Genomic DNA, 20,795 nt, shown 5'->3' with positions numbered 1-20,795 from the left:
AAATGTCAGTAGTTTATCGAGCCTCAGTGAATAATGAGGTATGCAGAAACCTGCTCGTTTGATAGATCTTAATTGTCATTCACAATATGCACCACATGTGCACACATGGATGAAATTGCATTGCATCTGGCTCAAATAGCAACACACAAGGCACAAACACTTCAAATTTAAATATAAGTGTCTAGAATGATAGTAAAAAGCATTAAAAGCAAGCAGTAATAAATAACAATGTGTGTAACAATACTACTCACATTAAAATCTGCTTTATCAGGAGCCAGTGCAGCGGCAGGAGACCCGGGCGCTGCCAGAAGGCCAAATGATATTATAAATGAAAATATATCACTCCCTCGACATTCTTTCAGTATCTGGTGGTTACAAATAATAATGATTGTTCCCCCGATTTCTATTTTATAAACATGATTTTGTTTCATTGTGTTTGAAGTTGTAAAGTAAAATTATACGTAGCGTTCGTTTGTATGATTGTTTGTGCAGCACATAGAAAGTATTTGCCAAGTGAAGTGTGGGATCCTGCCGAAGAGTGAGGACAGAAATCCCCACCGTGGACCTTTTCAACCTTTCCTACCGGCCGGTGGGGGGGTCCCCGGACCCCACCTTGGGAACCGGCGCTGATGCGCCGTGATGGGCTTTGAGCTCCCCGGCCAGGAGGGAGGGAGACAGGCAGGCAGACAGACAGACAGGTGGCGCTCGTTCTCCGGCGGTGGTGGGTCGGGGCCAGTCAGTGAGCGGGAGCAGAAGTTTGTTCTGCGCTGTGTTTTTTACGCAGGCGCACAGCGCGCTGTTTGTCCAGTTCCGCTGGTTGACTTTTACCTGTGAGGTGGACTAGTTTCGGTTCTGCGGTGCGCAGAGGCAGAGATCACCTGGAGCTTCTCACGCGTCCCGTCGTCACCCCACCACCACCACCACCCCCCTCCTCCTCACCCACAACCTCATTCCCTCCCCACCCGCCGGCCCCGGGTGACTCAGGGGTTCCCACTGCGGAGCGGATTTCTCCGGGATTTGAAGAGTCGGTGCGCAACAGCGAGCGGAGCAGGAGGAGGAGGCAGGTGCACCGGAGAGGGCAGGACAGGAGGAAGAGGAGGAGGAGGAGGAGGAGGAGGAGGGCTGCTTGTGTTTCCGTGACAGACTCCTTGTCGTTCCACACCGGGCTGGATGATTGGAAATCAACTGGTTGGCGCCTCGGTGGGGAGTTTGATTAGTATGCGGCCAGAGTGCGTGCAGCGCGAGGACTGATCGGCAGCCCTGAAGTCTCCCCCGTGCCTGCGGAGTGACTCCTCGCCCGGTGGAGGACGAGGAGGAAGAGGAGGAGGAGGAGGAGGAGGAGGAAGAGGAGCGGGAGGGGGCGGCAGTGAAAGCAGCAGGACCCCGGCTGCAGCCGCGGGGCCGCGGGGCAGTTTGCACGGACGCGCCGCGGACCTCCTCGCCCCGTGGACCGGGAAGATGATGGGCTTTCTGCGCCGGACGTTCAGCCGCCGCTCCCGGAGCCGCTTCCAGACGAGAGAGAGGGATGAGCGGGACGGAGGAGGAGGAGGAGGAGGGGTGGGAGGAGGAGGAGGAGGAGCTGGAGGGGTGTCCGGGAACCCCTTGCTGCTGGCCCACCAGCAGCAGGTCGTGCACGCGCCCGCCGTGGTCACCGGGGGGTCGTCGGTGCACATCCCGGCGGCCGGGACGGCTCGGACCACCATCACCTGCCGCGTGCTGCTGCTGGACGGATCCGACGTGAACGTGGATTTACCCGTGAGTGTCCTCGTGCACGGTGTGTTGACACCGGACCTGCGGTGTGTGTCAACGGGGCAGCATGCTGGGGTCCAACGTGGGGCCCGGGGACCCTGTGGGGCCCTTTAAACTTCCTGCAGGAATGTGACACACTGAGCTGTATATAAAAAAAAAAAAAAGGGGGGGGGATCTCTGCTAAATGTCAGCCTATAAATCTAACCCACATTAATGTTATTCAATTAAAAGTTTAGTCGAACTCAACTGTGGGTGGAGAAAGTATAAAAGTAGAGCTTTTCCGGCTCTTTTTTTGTACTTCACCAGCAGGCGTTGGAATTAACTTAGAGCTTCAAAGTTATTAATCAGCTTTGAAGATAATATAAATACTCCAGCTCTCTCATGGAAAGCCATCACATCTGTACTCTTGAGTCAAACAACATTTGTAATTCGGTGATCATGTTTTAGGCTCTGGAGCTTTAAAGATGAACACCCCCCCCCCCCCCCCCCCCCCCCCACCAAAAAAAATAAAAAAAATAAATTAATGAATAATACAGTCAGCTTTGACTTTGAACTGACAACAAAGTGTGTTTTGCCTTTGTTTGGATAAGTTCGCCTCGAACAAAGTTTCCCTTCATGTAGCGTAATAATGGCCCATATAGTGTGTGTGTGTGTGTGTGTGTGTGTGTGTGTGTGTGTGTGTGTGTGTGTGTGTGTGTGTGTGTGTGTGTGTGCGCGCCTGTGTGCTCGTGTGTGTGTGCGTGTGTGTCTTTCCTGTACAGTGAGCATTGGCGCTCCAGATGGTGTTATGATCAGCCAATTCATCACGTTAGTTCCCAGTTCTGACTGCAGGGAACTGGAGCCGAGGCAGACCTGAAGCTGTCCCTCCTGTTTGCTCCTTTACAGCCTCTTCCTATCGCTTCCTCTCCTCTCATTCTCTCTATCTCTCTCTCTCGCTCTCTCTCTCTCTGCTTGCCTGAATCTGATCTCCCTCTGGCAATCTCTGCCCCTGCCCCACCGCCCAGCTGCCCTCTTTGTGCCACCCTCCCTCATAATCTCCTTTTTACACTCCCTCTGTGGCCTGCTCCCTCGCTCATCATCATCATCTTACTCTTTCATTCCCTGCCTCCTCCCCCTCCTCCTCCTCCTCCCTCTTCTCCATCCACTCCCGTCTCCCTCTGTCTCTCCCTCTATTCCCTGACTCCCTGATCTGATTTACCACTACGGGCACTGTGTGACACAGACGAGTGCCACGAGCTGTGCGAGGGGGTAGGTGGGATGATGAGCGAGTGCGTGGGCACGTGTGCGTAAGTGGTTTCTCATAAGACGTTTTCGTTTTAAAGGTTGCGTGTGTCACAGAAGCTGCTGCTTGCTTCCGTGCGTCACCCCAGACACGGCCGGCCGGCCGTTTGTGGGCCATCGAGGTTAGAGGAGAGAGTCGCTCTCTCCCGTCCTACGGGGGAGATTACAGCGGCAACAAAAGCCTCGGCTTCTGCTGAGGTATTACTGTTCAAAGTGACACATGGCTGTCAAAGCTGGCGGCTGAGTCACAGGTGTGTTAGAACAAGTTTGTTCACGTGCTCTTGTTTCCCCACAGGCATTGATACAGGTGCACTGAAAGGGCTGGAGAAAACACAAAAAGAAAAACACAAAAAAAAAAGAAGCTCATTAAAGCCTTTAGCCTGTCACTCCAGGCTGAATGCAGACAAAACACAAGGTAAAAGAGGAGGGGGAGGAAAATATTCACTGCCTTTGACTTTGTCAGGCACGTTTTGCCTCATTTCTATCGTTCATGTGGTGGAGGCCATGATTTCAATCATCCTCCCTAAACTACAAGCTGCAGAATGATCAAGAGTCATTTTTTCCCCCTTTTTTTTCTTTTTTTTTATGTCCCCAATCCGTTAATACCTCTGATTTCCTCACATGCAGCCGCACAGGAAGTTCAGGCGGGTTATCATGGTCCAAAGTACGAGGCTGCCATCTCTCTACACGCCCACGGTGTTTTATATGGGTCAGTCTCGGGTGAGGCCTTCATATGTGGGGCGCCGAGGTGCGGCCTGTCGTAAAACCGCCGAGATAAAGTCAAGAACAAAAATACTGCAGTTTGTTGTAACGGTGACCCGTGGCCACGTTTGTACGTGCAGGGAAAGATGGTACAAATAAAAGTATGCAAAAGTGTGAAATAACGGAAAATGAAAACAAAGACATTTCACTTAAAATTACATTTTTTTTTCTTTTCAAATAATTTCTGTTTTCGTTTCATAACATCAATCACAACATATGTCGAGGCGCTTTGCGTTCAAATAAATGTCAAGACGGACTCAATAAGTCCACACGATGGACGGTTTAAAGTAAAAACTCCCTTTTAGCCACCAGAAGATCCACATTCAGGGGGAAGTTTTATTGCTCAGCCAGTTACAGGCGGAAGATGTTTGAGCGAAAAGGAAGCAAATGAAATCAACAGGACGCAGACTTGATGGCAGCGTAAAGCGCAGATCTCAAACTCTGAGAGTGAGAGGAGAGAAACTCGGTGTATCAAAGGTCCTTAAAAGACTAAACCTAAAGCAGATTAACTCAGAAAATGACCCTGAGTTGAGCTGAGCCAGCTCTAAGTGTTGACTTCCTGAGCTGAAACGTTGAACCATAAGAGAGGAGACAGCTGATCGCTGTTACTTCCTTTCTTCTTTCAGAAATGAGGAACTTCCAATAATTCAGCATTCTAGAGAACTAAGTGAGTCTTTGGCATAAGATGCTGCAGAAAGTTTTTAAAATTATACCTGAACCTGGCTGCTAAGATCTTTGCGCGTTAAGAAAAGAATGTTAAATTTCTCCTTTTTTGTTGTTGTTGTTGAAAATAATCTCTTTTTTTAAGCCCATTTTTTAACTTTTAAACCCCCCAAAAAAGGAGGATTGGCAAAGAAAGACTAGACACCGATGTCTGAAGGATAATATGGGATCTTTTACTATTTACCAGATGATTTTTAACCTGGAGATTTATCTTTCTCATTTGGAGTCAATGTGTGCACACTCACAATCACTCTGACATCCGTTACAAGTCATTCTGCTTCCCGGTTCGGACACCGGCTCCATTCCTAATGCGCCGTCACGTCGAAACACCAAACCTGCACGGTGACGCTCATAACTCTGCTTTAACAAGTCACATTTTCCACCGGAGGAGATCCTGTTTCCCACAAAAAGCAGAAACGGAAAATTAAAAACAAGATCTTTTTGTTTATTTGTTTGTTTTCCTCTGTTGCAGAGCAAATCTAAAGGCCAGGACCTTTTCGATCAGATCATGTATCACATAGATCTGGTGGAGACGGACTACTTCGGCCTGCAGTTCATGGACACAGATCAAGTTTCGGTGAGTTCCATTCTTCCATCGCAGTGGATCCACAAGCTGCTCCAACTCATCTTCCCCCCCTCTGTCTCTTTTTATTTTATTAGCACTGGCTGGATATGTCCAAGCTTATAAAGAAACAGATCAGAGGTAAGTTTCCACTTGAGCCTGCTTTGCTTAATGTGTATGTGTGTGTGTGCAGGTAAAGGTGCAGGGAGTTGCATGCGGTAGCAGCTAAGTGGGGAGCAGGTGGAATATTATCAAATGTTGACACGGTGATTAGCGTGCGCTTTAGGAGGCCTGCTCTTGTTTGCTCTGTGGCTGGTGGTAACAGGGGGATACATGGTGCAAGTAGGAGGAGAGAGAGAGAGAGAGAGAGAGGGGGAGAGAGAGAGAGATGGATGTTGCACTTGTCGGCTGCTCCTTTGTTTTTTACTTGTCCCTCGACCTGAAACAAACTGATTGATGCTGGAACAAAACAGGAAGGAGGTGTGAAAGTAGGCTAAAGAGAACTGTGAGTGAATGGCGTTCTCTGGCCTCGTGACAGTGATGGATGGACCATGTGAAGAAATGTCAGGGGGGGAAGGAAAAAAGAGGAGATGAGATTAAATGGATGAAATAAATCACAGGAAGTTTTGTTTTGATTGAATGAATTCTGGAATCAGTACTATTCTCGTCTTTGTTTCTCGCTAATTCACCGCCTTCGCTCACCGTTTTACCTCCGATCTTTCCTTCTTTTAGATGGACCCTCTTACAGACTGTTCTTCAGAGTGAAATTTTACTCCTCTGAGCCAAATAACCTGCGTGAGGAATTTACAAGGTAAAAAAAAAAAAAAAAATGGACTCATCCATCCATCCACACTCTGTTTTCTCTGGAGCCCAAGTAAAGAGGTCCAAAGGGGATGTTGGGGCTAATTACTTTGCTGCTGTGGGCAGATCGCAATCAAGGCCAAACGGACGGAGACTTGTTAGAACAAATGATGTGTCAGAGATGAAGAAAAACGTCTCGCGATACATCAACTGATTTATGATCTCATCCAGCCGACGTGTCGCTCACTGTGTTCTGTCGCCTGTTCCACCAACAGGTACCTGTTTGTGTTGCAGCTGAGACAAGATATTCTGTCTGGCAAGTAAGTTTCCCATCATGAACACACACACACACACACTAAAGTATGGATGTATTAGCATTAAAGTACATTTAGAGTTATTACATTTTAGGAGTAATTACTATTGGCATTTGGTTCAACTGTGGTTAATTGACTTTTCTCCTCCCATCGCCATCTCTGGAAACTTGCTCATGGGCTGCATGGATTCAGGATTGGGCCACATGTCTGATTGAAAACATTATTTTGTAGGCTGTTTACTGGAGTAATTAAATTTTTTTGGGGACATTTTATTTAGGGGTCGATGAGAACATTGACACTGGTGTCTTATCAGCTCATCTAGAGGACTGGAAACGAGCTACAAGTTAAAACCAAATGAATTTGGCAGCTGGTTTGTCCTCGTATCTTCATCAGTGGAATTAAACCCGATATAAATGCTCACCTGTAGCAGAGCACAGACCGTTCACATACACTGGAGTTTTATAGACTTCTGCACAGAGTCTCGTCTCTGTCTTCTACACACAATCACACACTCACACACACACTTCAGACGGTGTGTTCCCTCACTCCCTCCTGCCGCTATCTGGGCCACGCATCCCCAGAGTCCAGCTCTATTATAAAGCTCAAGATCAAGAACAGCGAAGGACTGCTTATTTTAGAAAAAGGGTTGCTCCTCTCCTCCCACACACACACACACACACACACACACACACACACACACACACACACACACACACACACACACACACACACACACACACACACACACACACACACACACACACACACACACACACACACACACACACACACACACACACACACACACACACAGTATAACGGTCACTCTGGAAGTAGCCCATCATCTCCGTCTCTTCTTCTGCCCCCAGGTTGAAATGTCCATACGACGTGTCAGTAGAGCTGGCGTCATATTGTTTACAAAGTAAGTGCACTTTAAATTCTCAGCTGTCTTTAATTAAAAAAAAAAAACAGTAGCAAAAGGAACACCACAGGAATCACTTTAAATGAATGACAGTAAGTGAGGGCAATGACTATGTGCACATAAGGCTTTTTGCATATTTAGACACACAGTATGCATTTTGTGCGCAGCCCCTGTTCCAGCAGCTCCTGTCCTCATGTGTGTCTGACTGTCTCAGGCTTTCACTGAGCATCTGTGCTGAAATGTTAATTTCAAGGTGAGCTGGGAGACTGCGACCCCTTGGAGCACTCTCCTGAGCTGGTGTCTGAGTTTCGCTTCACTCCCAAACAGAGCGAGGCCATGGAGGCGGACATCTTCAGCAGGTGGCTGGATCTCAGGTGAGAACAAGTGTTAAAGCCCACACATTGTCCTCTCTGTGCACTAGGAACGGAGGACACATGAGCGTTACCCCCCCCCCCCCCCCCCCCCCCCGCCCCCCCCCCACCCGCAGGCATCTGCAGTGCTTTACCACAATACGGCCGCTGTGTCAAATCGGCCTCACTGGAGGGCATCCAGTGGTCGGCAATTTGACCCCGACTATTCGAAACAAGCGGGGCAAGAAGCTGAGCAGAGAAGGAAGTCATTCTGCTCCGGTCGACCAGGGCGTCTAATTTCACTGTGACCCGGCCCTCTTGTCCCGCTCCTCAGCCCCACTATCGCTGGCCTGCGTGAGGGATTATGGGATTAATCCCTGGAGGGTCTTGATTGATTCCAGGCAGTGTTTAAACCAGCCGAGCGCTGATTGCTCCCGACTCAGGATTAGATTACATACACATATGCTGTGCTTCACCGGGCCGACCGAGCGAACACAAGGACAGACTGAGCTCACAGTCATTCTTACACTAAACACCAACAACTGAGTCAGGGAAGCAGCCAGACGCTTACTCACACAGCGTCTCCCTCAGAGCTAACACCAATTACCATCAGAGGTCATGCAGCAGGTGTTAGAGTTGATAGCTTCCTATTTTCTTCTTCTTCTTCTCTCTTTTTTTTTTTCCCGAGCGAGCCGCAGAGCCGAGTGTTGAACGCGTGTGAAATAGTTTTTTATCTGACAACCCACCGTGGTCTCGTTGTTTGTGCTCAGGGGACAGAGCCCGTCTCAAGCGGAGATTTCTTTCCTCAACAAATGCAAGTGGCTGGAACTTTACGGCGTAGATATGCACTTTGTCAAGGTGTGTGGCTTTCATTCAGCGATCATATACATCAGCCACTGTGCGTCAGCGGGCCGCTAACAGCTGAATGTGCGCCCGTTGTGTCTTCAAGGGTCGGGATGGAGGAGAGTATGCGCTCGGTCTCACTCCCACTGGCATATTGGTCTTTGAAGGCTCCAATAAAATTGGGCTTTTCTTTTGGTGAGTATATTTTTCGTTCAACATGTAATACGCCAGCTACAGTTTCATTCATCTGTCACAGAAGCACAACGCAGTTGGTTTCAAACGTTTAATTCCAGGTACACAACCCCAACTTTTTTCTAGTTGAAACAATGGCAGCCATTAATTAAGAGATAGATTATGCACATTATTGGCCAACCTTTTATGATTGTAGTGTTATTTTTAATGTAGATATGGCATTATTAAGCAAAAACCTTATTAGGCTCCAACAGCCTGAGTAGAGATCTCTGCTTTTTTTTGTTTATATCAGTGAATTGGACTATTTAAATTTTGAAGCCAAAATTCCATATTTTCCATCCATCCTCTACAGCGGTTTATGACTTTAGGATTGCAAGCATATGGACAGTCACACATTCACACTAACTCAGTCACCAATTCATCTAGAATCCGTGTTTTCTGGACTGTAGGAGATGATTACCACTGAACCACAAGCAGAAAAATCCCTGGGGTTTGCATTTGTCGTTCAGCCAAAGCAGGTCGAAATCTAAAAACGTCCAGTCACCATTGAGGCGCCATCATTTTGCATCACATCTTTGAGCCAAACCTGAAAAAAAGAATAGTCTTTATGTGGTTGTGTATTCATGACCGCCTCCTTCAGCCATTAGTTATATTTAGCTATCTATTGTACGACACCCATCCAAAAGAAAGAGGAAACCCTGTCTGGCCTCAAACAGTGTTGTCAACACTTTCTGTGCGAGTCTAGACTGATTTCATCTCCAGTCGCCCCTTTATTCCATAAAGCAGTCCCTCAAGATGAAGTGTATACAGGAGCTCCTGACACGTCTCCTCTTCCTCTTCTTCAGACTATCGGGTGCTTCAAAACCCACTCGGCACAAACGTTTGCGGTATCCCGTCTTCGAAAATCATTACTTGGTAGATTCACTGCGTCAGTCACATCCTGAAATTGCGAGGTTGAGACGCAGGGAGCCGAGCCCAGACTTTATTCAAATGATTTGGAAACTAAGATTTGAATGTAGAATGAACTGGGGTGAAAGTCACGGTGGCTGTGCTGAATGCAACTTTGGACTTTAGAGTTGTAACGTCTGCTTTTATTCATCTATTGACAAAATCAAAGGGATTGAATATTCATTGCTTTTAATCTTTGGTGAAAATACTGCAACAGGTGATTTTTTTTTTCTCATAAAATTTGAGAATAGACAATCCAAGAAACTGGATGTAGATAGTTCTACATGAGTGATTATACATTATTAAGTCACCAATACTGGATTTAGATAGTAGATTTGAGGACTATAGAGGGTTGGGTCAGGGTGATTGTTTTGCTCTCGTTATCAAATTGTCACTCAAGTCTTTAATTTATTGTCTCTTTGTGCATCTTGGTGTGTCGTTCAGGCCAAAAATCACCAGACTGGACTTCAAAAAGAGTCGACTCACGCTGGTGGTGGTGGAGGACGACGATCAGGTTGGTGCCTCCAGATTTCATGTCCTGAAATAAGCGAGGAGACGGACTGAGCGTGTGCTGAGGTGGCTTCCTGGTCCCGTAGGGTCGGGAGCAGGAGCACACCTTCGTGTTTCAGCTGGCCAGCTCCAAAAGCTGCAAACACCTGTGGAAGTGTGCCGTGGAGAGCCACGCCTTCTTCCGGCTGCGCCAGCCAACCGCGGGCAAGGCGAGCCGCAGCGACTTCACGCGACTCGGGTCACGCTTCAGATTCAGGTAAGGCGCCGGGGCGTCCGTACGCCGCCCTAGACAGTCCAGACTCACACACACTGAGCTCGGCGAGACGTGTCACGCAGGTCACTGTGGCAAGCACACGGGGAAAAGTGTGTGTCACTGTCACATCAAAAGGAGCTTTGTATCTATGGCTACGGTGTATCTATGGTGACATGAATCTGTTCCTATGGCGACTGAGCTATTGCTCTCATATTTTCCTTTTTTGTGTGTGTGTGTGTGTGAGACTATTATCAGAGATGATTAAGGCAAATTCTTGAGGGGCACTTCCTGTTGTTTGTTAGAGCAGCAAAACCAAAGCAGTATGAAAACAGTGAAGTGAAGAGAGAAATAGTCAGGTTACAGCGGTAAAAACGACAAGGCTTTGCAGAATGTCGAGGGAAAGAAACCTACCAGAGTAATACGCGACTCTTTGTTTTGTTTGTGATCACACAGGTAAAATCAGGTAAAACTTGAAGGCATCCAAAAGGGAATACAGAGACGCTGTTTTGACAGCAAAGAAATAAACATGGATTTAAAACAAATTCTGTAATATGAAACATCTATGTATATCTATAGAATTGGTACAAATAGTTACATGACATCATTTAAAAAAAACGTTAAATGCACTTCTTTTTTGTTGACTTAATTAAACAGTAATACTACTAGTAATAGCAATAATAATAATAATAATAAGAAGAAGAAGAAAAATGAATGTAATTTGAAAGATATCAATAGAATGAAGAAAGAGGTAACTGTAATTGGAAAAAAAAAAGTACAGTTAACAAGAAAAATAATACTAATAATGAAAGAAGAAAAAACATTTTCAACATAAAACAATAGGATGGACTGCAAACATGTCCTTAAATGTATTTATTTTTTGAATGGTCTGTAAATTGGGCACAGTTGCATTTGAACCTGCACGACTTAATTGAGCCACTTGTTTCCAAACTAACGTAAATCAGTGTCACACAAGCGCGGATGCAATCTGAGATGTGTTTATTCATGTTGATGTGCAGAGGTAACATGTAAGAGCGCGTTCAGTCCCTTGTTGACGATTTGGAGGGACTCAGTGTGGTCGCTGGCTCAGTGCGGAGGATTGGAGCTGTGACTGTAGGAGTGGAGGTGTCAGACATTTGTCATTATCCGAGGGGATCGAGCACAGAGGTGTGCACAGCAGAATGCAAAGGGCTCATATCGTCGAGATCCGCGGGACCTGCTTTTAACTATATGTTGTTATCCAGTCCTTTTCTGAGCCGATTGGCCCTCCCTGTGTGTGTGTGTGTGTGTGTGTTCTCCTCAGTGGAAAAACAGAGTATCAGGCCACTCATGGAGGCAGGCTGAGGAGAGCCAGCACGTTTGAGAGGAGGCCGAGCAAGCGTTACCCCTCCCGCACCCAGTCACTGGGCAAAGGTGAGTCTTTTTAGCACAAACATTGACGACGAACCGCTCCTGCTTTTCCTTGTACGTGCCAACGCTCACTATCGTAAAGGCATTCGGGTTTCTGGTTTAGTCTTTCTTAGATCTGCAGTATTTGAATGACTTTTTTTGAGAAAGGAATATAGTTGGAGCTTGTGAAACCCTCGCCCGTTGCTTTGTCTTTGTGAATGTTGAACATTAGGTGGTAATTTGACAACTGGTTCTTTTATGGAGAAAGTAGTCATTGTTCGACTTTCACGTCACCTTTTTTTTTTTTTTTGCCTTGTCAAAGGCACCTGCTGCAGTCGCGACTCCTCCGTAATTCCCACCTTCTGTGAATGTCACAAACTGCAAAAACTCTTGGCTTTATCCCATTTTATATAAATGATCCAATGAAGGCTGCAAGTTGCATTTACCCCGGGACAATCCAAACACTTTCCGTGCATCAAATGTGAATTTGTCACTCAGCCCTGTAATATAAATCAACAAAGATCTCAGTATTGATAGCTGAGCCACAGGGCTGCAAAGAGGCTCAGAAGAAACCACAGGCTTCTGTGGACAAAGTGCAAGTAAATGAAAATATAACGTCATGCGGTGCCGCTTTGCTAACTGCTTTTGTACCTCTCTCTTGTCAGCTGCTATTTCTCCAGCCAAGCCTCCACATATCAGGTAAAACAGACATTCACGTTGTATTTATCAGAATATTTGTGCATTTTCACAACCTTTGACCTTAATCTGGAAAACTGTAACCCCCGACACACAAAGTTACCGGTAGTCCCATGTGAAAATATGTAAAGTCATTTTATCTCTGCCACTTTTCATGCAGTCTATATATCTTTATCGAAACTCTAAAATATTGTGTTTGTGCTTGTTAAAATGAGTTACTGTCCTTCTTTCCATGCCAGCCCTGATCCCAGCCTGCACCCGGTGAGCGACGTCGTATGACCTCACACACATTGCGTGCCGCAGCCTCGGATTCGCCGCTGTCCTTGTGGCGACGTTTAATTTCAGCGTCTCTCTCGCTTTCTCCCCTTTTTTCCTTTCCTTCAGTACCAACACAACATTCCGATCGGTCACGAGCCGTGGCACCCGCCGCACACCGTGCTCACGCCCCCGGTTTACCTGCAGCCCTCCAGACACACGGCGCCGCACAGGTGAGCCCGCGACCTCGGGCGGCGATGATCCTCGGACCATCTGTCGCGAAGGTTCAGTCACTAAAACCTCCGTCGCCTCCCGCTATTTGGGCGAGATTCTCCACATTTGTTTCTCATCTCATTTCATGTCACTTACGCACCTCGTGTGTCTGTTTGTTTTTGTGTTCTGTCTGTCTACCTCTGTGTGTGTGTGTGTGTGTGTGTGTGTGTGTGTGTGTGTGTGTGTGTGTGTGTGTGTGTGTGTGTGTGTGTGTGTGTGTGTGTGTGTGTGTGTGTGTGTGTGTGTGTGTGTGTGTGTGTGTGTGTGTGTGTGTGTGTGTGTGTGTGTGTGTGTGTGTGTGTGTGTGTGTGTGGTCCTCCATCTGTCATGTTCAGGCCTTCCTTTGAGGCTGTGAGTCCCGTGTCCAGTCGTCCTCCCGTCCCGGAGCGCACCAGCAGCATCTCCCCCGGATCCGTCAGTTTGATTTACAGGGATAAGGTCATGACCGCGCTTTGACCTCTGCCTGACCTCAGAGTCTGCCTCCCCAAAAGTTCACACTGTGAGACTGACACGGACTGATGCCCCAAAAGAAAGATGAACTCGTCCCCGTCGCCCTCACCGCTTACACTTCCATCCATTTATCACGCCCCCGCTCCCGGCTGGCACGCGTCCCACCTTCTTAAAATATCCCCCAAAGCGCAAAGGACCTTATCATGCAGACCAGAGGATTTTAAGGGGTCACGTGGAGGGAGAACTGTGTTAAGTGAAAGGGGATAGATGAATGTTGATGTCCTGAAAAACAACAGGAAGTCTGATTGCAGTTTGACCTGAAGAATTCAAGGTGACTCTCTGTACCCATTATTAATGCAGTTCACTCTGGCTCAGTAAGAGCTCAACGTATCGCCACGAAATGAACGGGTCAAATGCATTGTGACTTAAACCTTCATTATTTTTAATGTCCATCATGGGTAAAAATGTGTAATCCTACTTGGAAATGATTGTAAAGTTACACTTTTAATCTATGAAGGGCCTGGGTGAGGATTGTTGCATTTTTAAATGTGAAGACGTCGTATCACAGGAGCCCAGAGGTAGTATTTGGAATATTTATGGATATGTTGCAGACAGGAACAGCTTGTAGGTCGTTTTTTGTGGCTTTTGATGGTGGTATTTAGCTAAAATATAAACAAACGTAGGACAGAAAACTGGCTGAAGCCATAGCCAGTACTGACTATGTGACCTTAAGAGCAGATATAATAAGATCAAATCTCAATATGTTCCTTAAAAGTCTAATATATCATATAATAATCCCATAAGAAAAACAACGCACAGTTAATAAGATGTAAGTGAATGTATTTTCCAACATTATTGGTCGCACTGTCATCCAACATGGCTACTTTCTATCCATACATCCTTCCATCTTATATACCGTATAAACCTTATACCTTTATTCAAGTTAGGATCAGTTTGCAACTCGAATACAAGCTCAGTCACGTGGACAATGTAGAGCCACGATATGTTTTGATTGTGGGAGAAAGTCGGTGTCTCCACCCTTTTTCTTGGATTGTGCATATTATCATCAATTCACCTTCTGTAAAACTCAGGGTTGCTGAGAGCTTGGAGCCAATCGGGGTACAGGGTGGAGCTTTAATTAATTTAAATCTGAAGTCAAAGACGTGAGGTTTAAAGATGATCACTTTGCTTCGTTTTGCTTGTGGATATTTTTATACGATCTGTGTTTTACTGCCTTTATCGATTGACGGCAACGTCTCAAATCTGCCTTGAAGAAGAAGGAAAAAATCTTCACCATTTGTAAGCTTTGTAACAGATAATTTATTAAAATCACTTTCCTCAAAGTGCTGCACGAGGTGACAGAGCCCGGTCCTGCTCAGAGCAAACGTCTAGAGATCCAGCTGCTTTACGTGTGGTGTGTGAAATAGAAGCGTGTAGTAGAATCCCGCATGTGTGTGTGTTTTTCTGCTTTAAAGGTTTTTGAATAAACAGTTCGGAAATGTTACGTCCGGTTATGGATTTGCTGAATCAGCCTGTTTACAGATTATGTGTTGCTTTCATCGTGTGTTGCCTTGTTTACCTGAATTACATAATGCCTTTTGGGACGTTGCCATATTGATTCGGAAATAAAGTGTTTGAGTGGAAAAATAATGAAATAATTGCTGAAATCTGTCTTTGATTGCTTTGTAATGCGATATCTTATTCTGCATAGTTTTGTTTAAACAGTTTTTAATCAATGCATTTAACCACAGTGACCATATATTTGTAACATTTACTAACTTGATGATATTTTATTTTTTTTGGGGGGTGGGGGTGTTGGGCTTTGTTATGATTCCATGTGTTCTCTTTAGTTTTCCACTGAGCGGGGCAGCGTCAGACCATCAGTTCAGTGTTGAAGAGAATGAAAATTCGTATCCCGGGAAGGTTCAACACCACCACCGCCGCCACACACACAGCCAGGACACGCTCTGCCACACACACACCATGAACAGTGAGTATTGTCATTGCTGCTGGATTTAAGCTTTTTAAAATTACAAATTTTGATTATGATGGCCTCCAAAAAAGCTCAAATTACCAATAATAAAAAAAAAGGATATATTTTAGATTACATGAAACAGACAGAACATGGGGAAGTTTTAAGGTTTTAAGTTTTTCATTCTGTTTGAATTGTTTGAGGTTTGCCAGATCCAGAGGTGAAAATAAATAAACATACAAACTAAACCCTTCATACATTTTGCTTTTAGGTCACATAAGAGGGGAAAATACCTTTGTCTCATTTGCTCCATAGTCTTTATTCACTTGTGATTAGGGAAACATAATTAAATAAATAAACAGACACATAATCACTCTAATCTTCCGCTTTCAATTAGATCTGCACAGAAAAAATCAATGAAAGACATAATACACATTTTTCAGTCTTGCAAATGTAATTTACGCTGCAGAGTTTTGTTTCCACCCATTGTTGCCCAGTAGGCGAGTGTTTGTAATCATAGCAAACTGCCACTTGTGTCAATCAGTTAAAGTAATGTAAATAATTATATAGCAGCATAGAGCCAGGTAAGAAAAATCAAAGCGGTTAACCATTTGTACAGGAAAGTACTTGTGTAGTGTTGATTTCCTCCCAAGGATGTTGATGTTTTAAGTCTCTTAACATCCTTTTAAAACTTTGTGAATTACACAATAGAGGGGAAAAGAAATTTCATATTTCAATATTTTAAACATAAAATTGACCACACTTACTTTGTAGATCGTGGCCTCAGAATTTCCATGGGTTAAATAAATGTTTCATTCTTCTGTAAAATGTATTGTAATCTCGTTTTCACATCCTTTGCACCGCACTATGACACGATGTGGTGTGAGTAAACATTACCTTAAATGTGACATACGACCTGGCATGGGAATAAAAATAGACGCAATGTTACTTGTTGATGATTCCATCATTTATATTGAAGGGATCAGTCCTGTGCATTAAATGAGAGAACTGTGAACTGTGTGCCATGACAGTCTGTGTTGTTTTGAGTGATGTGAAGCAAAAGTATTGTGTTTCCCTAATATTCTCAAATTGTAAGGATTTGGAAAAAAAAACACATTTATCTTCAAGTTTGACACAAGTTTTTAATTGTCTATTTGTTGAATGCTATCATTTTTCCACAGATTTGACAGAGGCAAGAAAACAGCAAATAAAAGAGAGTAGCGTTTAAAAAAAACCCCCATAGATTATAAAAATAGAACACAATTAAAGCACATCTGCGAACATACAAATAAACCAATAAAAATGTGATAAAAGCAATGTGTTAAAAACATATTAAAAACAGGAAAGTTAGAAAAAAAGTAAAGATACTGAGAAGAATAACACGATAATAAAATAATAGTTTATAGTAGAATCTAGATCAACTTTTCTGTGTTTTGTCTGTCATTGTTTCTCCAGCAATGTTTAGTGTTTGGTGTCATACTCTCTAAAACAACCTGTTATGCAATCTGAACCCGTACGCGTGTGTTTCTACAATAATGTTCCTCTGTGTGACCCAGAGCGTCGAGCTCCTCCCTGCCCGGCGGAAGAGATGGACGTCTCTCGCTCTCTGCTCAAAGCTCTGGAGTCGGACGGCGACTCTCCTCCGTGGCCGTCGCTGCACGTCAACATCGACAACAAGGTCAGGCTTTGTTTCTCGCGCGCCGTTTCCCCGCCGGCCTCCTTCACTCTGTGGGGTTTTAAACCTTCCGCCCGCTCGCCTCCCTCCTCTTGGCAGGGAGACGAGAAGCAGCTCTCGGAAAAGTCTCTGCATCCTCCGGCGTCTCCAGCGATGCTCCCCGAACACCTCAAGTGTAACATCCTCAAGGCCCAGATGGAGGCGGCGTTCAGGGTGAGTAAGACGTCTGACGGACCTCTTTGTGCACCTGTCGGTAACTAACAACACCGTCTGCGTCCTTATTGACGTCTTTAACGAAGAAGGAGGCGCCGGCAACACCCCGGGGGAAAACATCAAGCGAGACCCTCAATGAAAGGCCAGTACTTCACCCCCGCCTTCACAGGCCCACTTCTCTGTCGGCATGTCGGCCACTGACTCCCCCGCGGGATGACTCTGGTTTTCAGGTATCAGAGCTCGTCTCAAGATTCGGCTGCATCCAGTCTGACGGCAGATAAGACGCCCCACTGGCAGGATCGCAACCCCACGCCAGAAAGGCTGCAGCCCACAGGCAACCCGAGCGGCAACCGCAGAAAACGACTGGTCCGGCAGTTCAGCTTGTGAGTTCTCCCCCCCCCCCCCCCCCCCCCCCCCCCCCCTTTTTTTTATTATTATTTTACTTGCTGTTTTAGAAGAGTACCTGTGCTTGTGTGAGTGGGAAATGTCCATCCAGCCATGAATACTCCACGGAGTGCTTGGAAGCAACAGTCCTGCTATCTCGCCTCCTCAGCGCTGACATTTGGTGCGGTGCAATCTGCGGGCCACAAAAGCTTTTTTGCAGTTTCTCAATTTGTTGCCCATCAGTAACCATGAAGATGAAGATAATCTCCCGGAAGCACTCGCGGCCATCGCCTCTCAGAGCGCCGGCAAGTCGGGATCCAGCAGTTCGTTGGACAAACAGATACAGCCGTCCATATACCCACAGGTGACCCCCTACCCTCTGTCACAAACACATTAAAACCCCCCGTCACCAATGTACGACTGTTGAACGCACTGCACTTCAGCCTCTGTCTGGAGGAGTGAATTCACCCTCTCTGCATTATCTGCAAGTAAACAGAGGAACGTGTGTCTGTGGTGTGTGTGTGTGTGTGTGTGTATATACCAAATTGTATTTACAGGTGGATAATATGCCAGCACTGGAGCTGGGTAGTCCATGCTGTCACTCTCCCTCGCCTTCCCCTCACCTCTCCCCTTCTTACTACAGTAGCTCCATCCCTCACCTGGTCCCTTACCTTGCTGCCCATAACGACAGGTAACACGCCTCCCGCTCTGCTCTCTTACACAGTGGTGGAGAGCAAGAAAGTATCTGGGATCCATTTAAAAAAGTACAGCTGTGCAACAATAATGATGATTAAAAATAGCGCACCTTACTAAAAATGTATTTATTTATTTATTTTTTTTAATCATACATCATCTGCACGTTTCTGGAAATACGGTAGCTTTTACATCTGGAACTCGGTTGGTCAAACCCACAGTAAGAACCACAGAGTAGAAAGTACAATGTAGTAGAGTCTCAGTAGAACTCAGTAAAGTAATGAAGTAGAAAATAAAAAAAGGGAGTCTTCTATACCTCACAGAAGTTCTACTTTCCACCACTAAAAAAAGATGTGCGACATGCTGAAGTAAAGTCTTTTTTTCTATTTCACTCGTTTGATTTTCAACTGTAGAACACGTTCACGTCACATGATCCTCACTTTGTCTGTATGAAGCTCTGCCCTGAAGGGTCAAAAAGAGGAAAAGACTACAATTGTTTGATTTGATCTGTTTTTATTATATCAAAATACCACAACAAAGGAGCATTTGAATATGGAAACTTATTGCAATGATCTGACACTTTTTAAAGACAATTTGTAGTAGTAATGAATATTATACAGTGCAATAGACAAGACTGCAGTAGCTGTAAATCTACAAGTAACAGGCCAATATCATTGAATTAAAGATGCTTTTGTGGATCTAACAAAAAAAAAGATAAAAAATGAAATTGCCACTGCTAAAATTGTGTTGCTCTGCACTGAGGAACCAGATGTTGAGTATAAGAATGGAATTAAGTCCATATTAAGGTTACTATTGACATCAAAATTGAAGTCTTGTCATCCTTTGTGTACCATCTAAAAAAAAAAAAATACATCCTCTTCTGCTGTTAAACCAGCAGAAGACATTTTCTCAATTTGTGTTGCTCTGGGTTCCAGCCTGAAATGTGATAGTTTGTGTGTTTTATTTATCCAATTATTGTTGCAAAATGTCTCAAAATCTCTTTCCATGTGTGGTTTTTTTTTTTTTTCTTCTTTGAAGCGGAGAAGAAGTACGGCTGGACAGAGAGAAGATCCTCCGAGCCCTCCTGATGACCGAGCTCTGAGACCTTGACCCCTGTGACCTCTGATAATGCAAAATGGGCAAAATCTTTGAGAGGAGCCTCTTGGCATCGGCACCAATCGACATTTGGATATTTGCATTGCACACTTAGCAGTTAAAAAAAAAAAATATATATATATATGCATACAGATAATTGTTATATTTGGTTAAATCTCATTTTAGGAGGACAACTGTTTATACTCGTCAGACTGAAACTGTGCAGAGAAGAGAGACAGAAACCCGTGGATACTCTCACACGCATCACCGACAAGCTACGGACGTGACTGGTGCTGCCTGCATGATGAATATGTTTATCTAATTGTTTCATTTTGAGGCTTTCTTTACTATTTATCTCCATCACCGTTTCCGTGTTGATGCCTAAACTGTGTTTCGGACAGCGACTGTTGAAGTGGAAGCCGGTTCACTCTCAAATCACACAAGTTTGTTGCAAATGTAAATAGTTGTTGTATTTATGATGGCAGTGACAGAGAGGGTGTCATTAATGCCGAATTCTTAACTATATTTATTATGTCAGGAATTTGTTTTAAAAAATTTTCAGAACTTGTGGTTGGAGAGAAACTTCTTATGCAGGGAGAGTTGAAGGTGGAAAGAGGTATTTATGACAAGTGTCTTGACTGGTTTCCTACCAAACTGTGCGGCTGCAGTCTCAGCCTGCCCACCAGAAGGAGACAAACACAGCCAAAGCTCTCCGGCAGCGTTGGTTCTGCGTTGAAGGTGGTCATGAGAAGCACATCATGCATCACTGTACGAGTTATTGGTCACATTTTCATGCACATCTGTTCTCAGAAGTTATGTTCTCGGAGATAAGGTGTTTCTAATTGTCAACTAGTCGCTTCACAACTTCATTTCACCTCCTCTTGGTCACCACCACCACCTCCTCTGAGGATCTGCCGTTGTACTGCCTGTCTTGACTGAGTTGATCCTGCCTTCGGCTGGATCTCAATAAAAGCCACATCATCAGTTTGACAAATCCGAAGCATCTTTGGTCTCTGCTTTGACACGGGAATGTGGACGGGCCTCGCCCTGCTCGCCTTTTTTTGTGCGCAGTTCTCACCCGCCCTGTGAGGGAATGTTGTTTTAAATGATATTACTCATTGATCTGACTCCACAGCTATCAGGTTCAGTGAGTCAGTCTGATAATTGCACTTCTGAGCCGTCCTTCAACATTTGGTAATTCGCCCTCAAAGCAGCGCTCGGGCTGGAGTGTGAGCAACGTGTTGCATCTGAAAGATGTGAAGTGTGCCATGTGAGAGTGAGTGGTTGGTGGTGGTCGGAGGGGCCGGTGGCGCAGCGAGGAGGCATCTCGAATCCCATGGATTCTGGACTTTGACAGACTCGTCTCCTTTTTCGCAATAGATGGAAAAAAAGATATTCAACTCTGTTTTCTCTCTCTCGGTGTGTGCACATATATAAACACGTTAATCCTGAATACCCTGGGGTCTAATCCGGTCTGTCGTTTGGCAATTTAA

General features: G+C 45.2%; 1 protein-coding gene across 1 annotated transcript; it reads left to right on the top strand.

Moving 5' to 3' along the window:
* Positions 1–1,458: 1,458 nt before the first annotated feature.
* On the top strand, positions 1,459–20,296 carry epb41l4b (erythrocyte membrane protein band 4.1 like 4B; the record flags this gene model as incomplete). Its single annotated transcript, XM_080501380.1, has 23 exons — positions 1,459–1,755; positions 4,988–5,092; positions 5,176–5,218; positions 5,810–5,888; positions 6,154–6,198; positions 7,062–7,114; positions 7,368–7,488; positions 8,235–8,322; positions 8,414–8,502; positions 9,892–9,961; positions 10,044–10,213; positions 11,511–11,620; positions 12,262–12,295; positions 12,532–12,553; positions 12,677–12,780; positions 15,121–15,260; positions 16,799–16,920; positions 17,017–17,130; positions 17,217–17,272; positions 17,361–17,513; positions 17,758–17,878; positions 18,072–18,205; positions 19,246–20,296. The coding sequence occupies 23 exons, from the start codon at positions 1,459–1,461 to the stop codon at positions 19,307–19,309; spliced, it is 2,334 nt and encodes a 777-aa protein (XP_080357506.1). The 3' UTR covers positions 19,310–20,296.
* Positions 20,297–20,795: the final 499 nt, after the last annotated feature.

Source organism: Blennius ocellaris (assembly GCF_963422515.1).
Source record: "Blennius ocellaris genome assembly, chromosome: 8".
Lineage (NCBI taxonomy): Eukaryota > Metazoa > Chordata > Actinopteri > Blenniiformes > Blenniidae > Blennius > Blennius ocellaris.
Note: the sequence above shows the minus strand (reverse complement) of the source record. Positions and strands in the feature narration are given on the sequence as shown.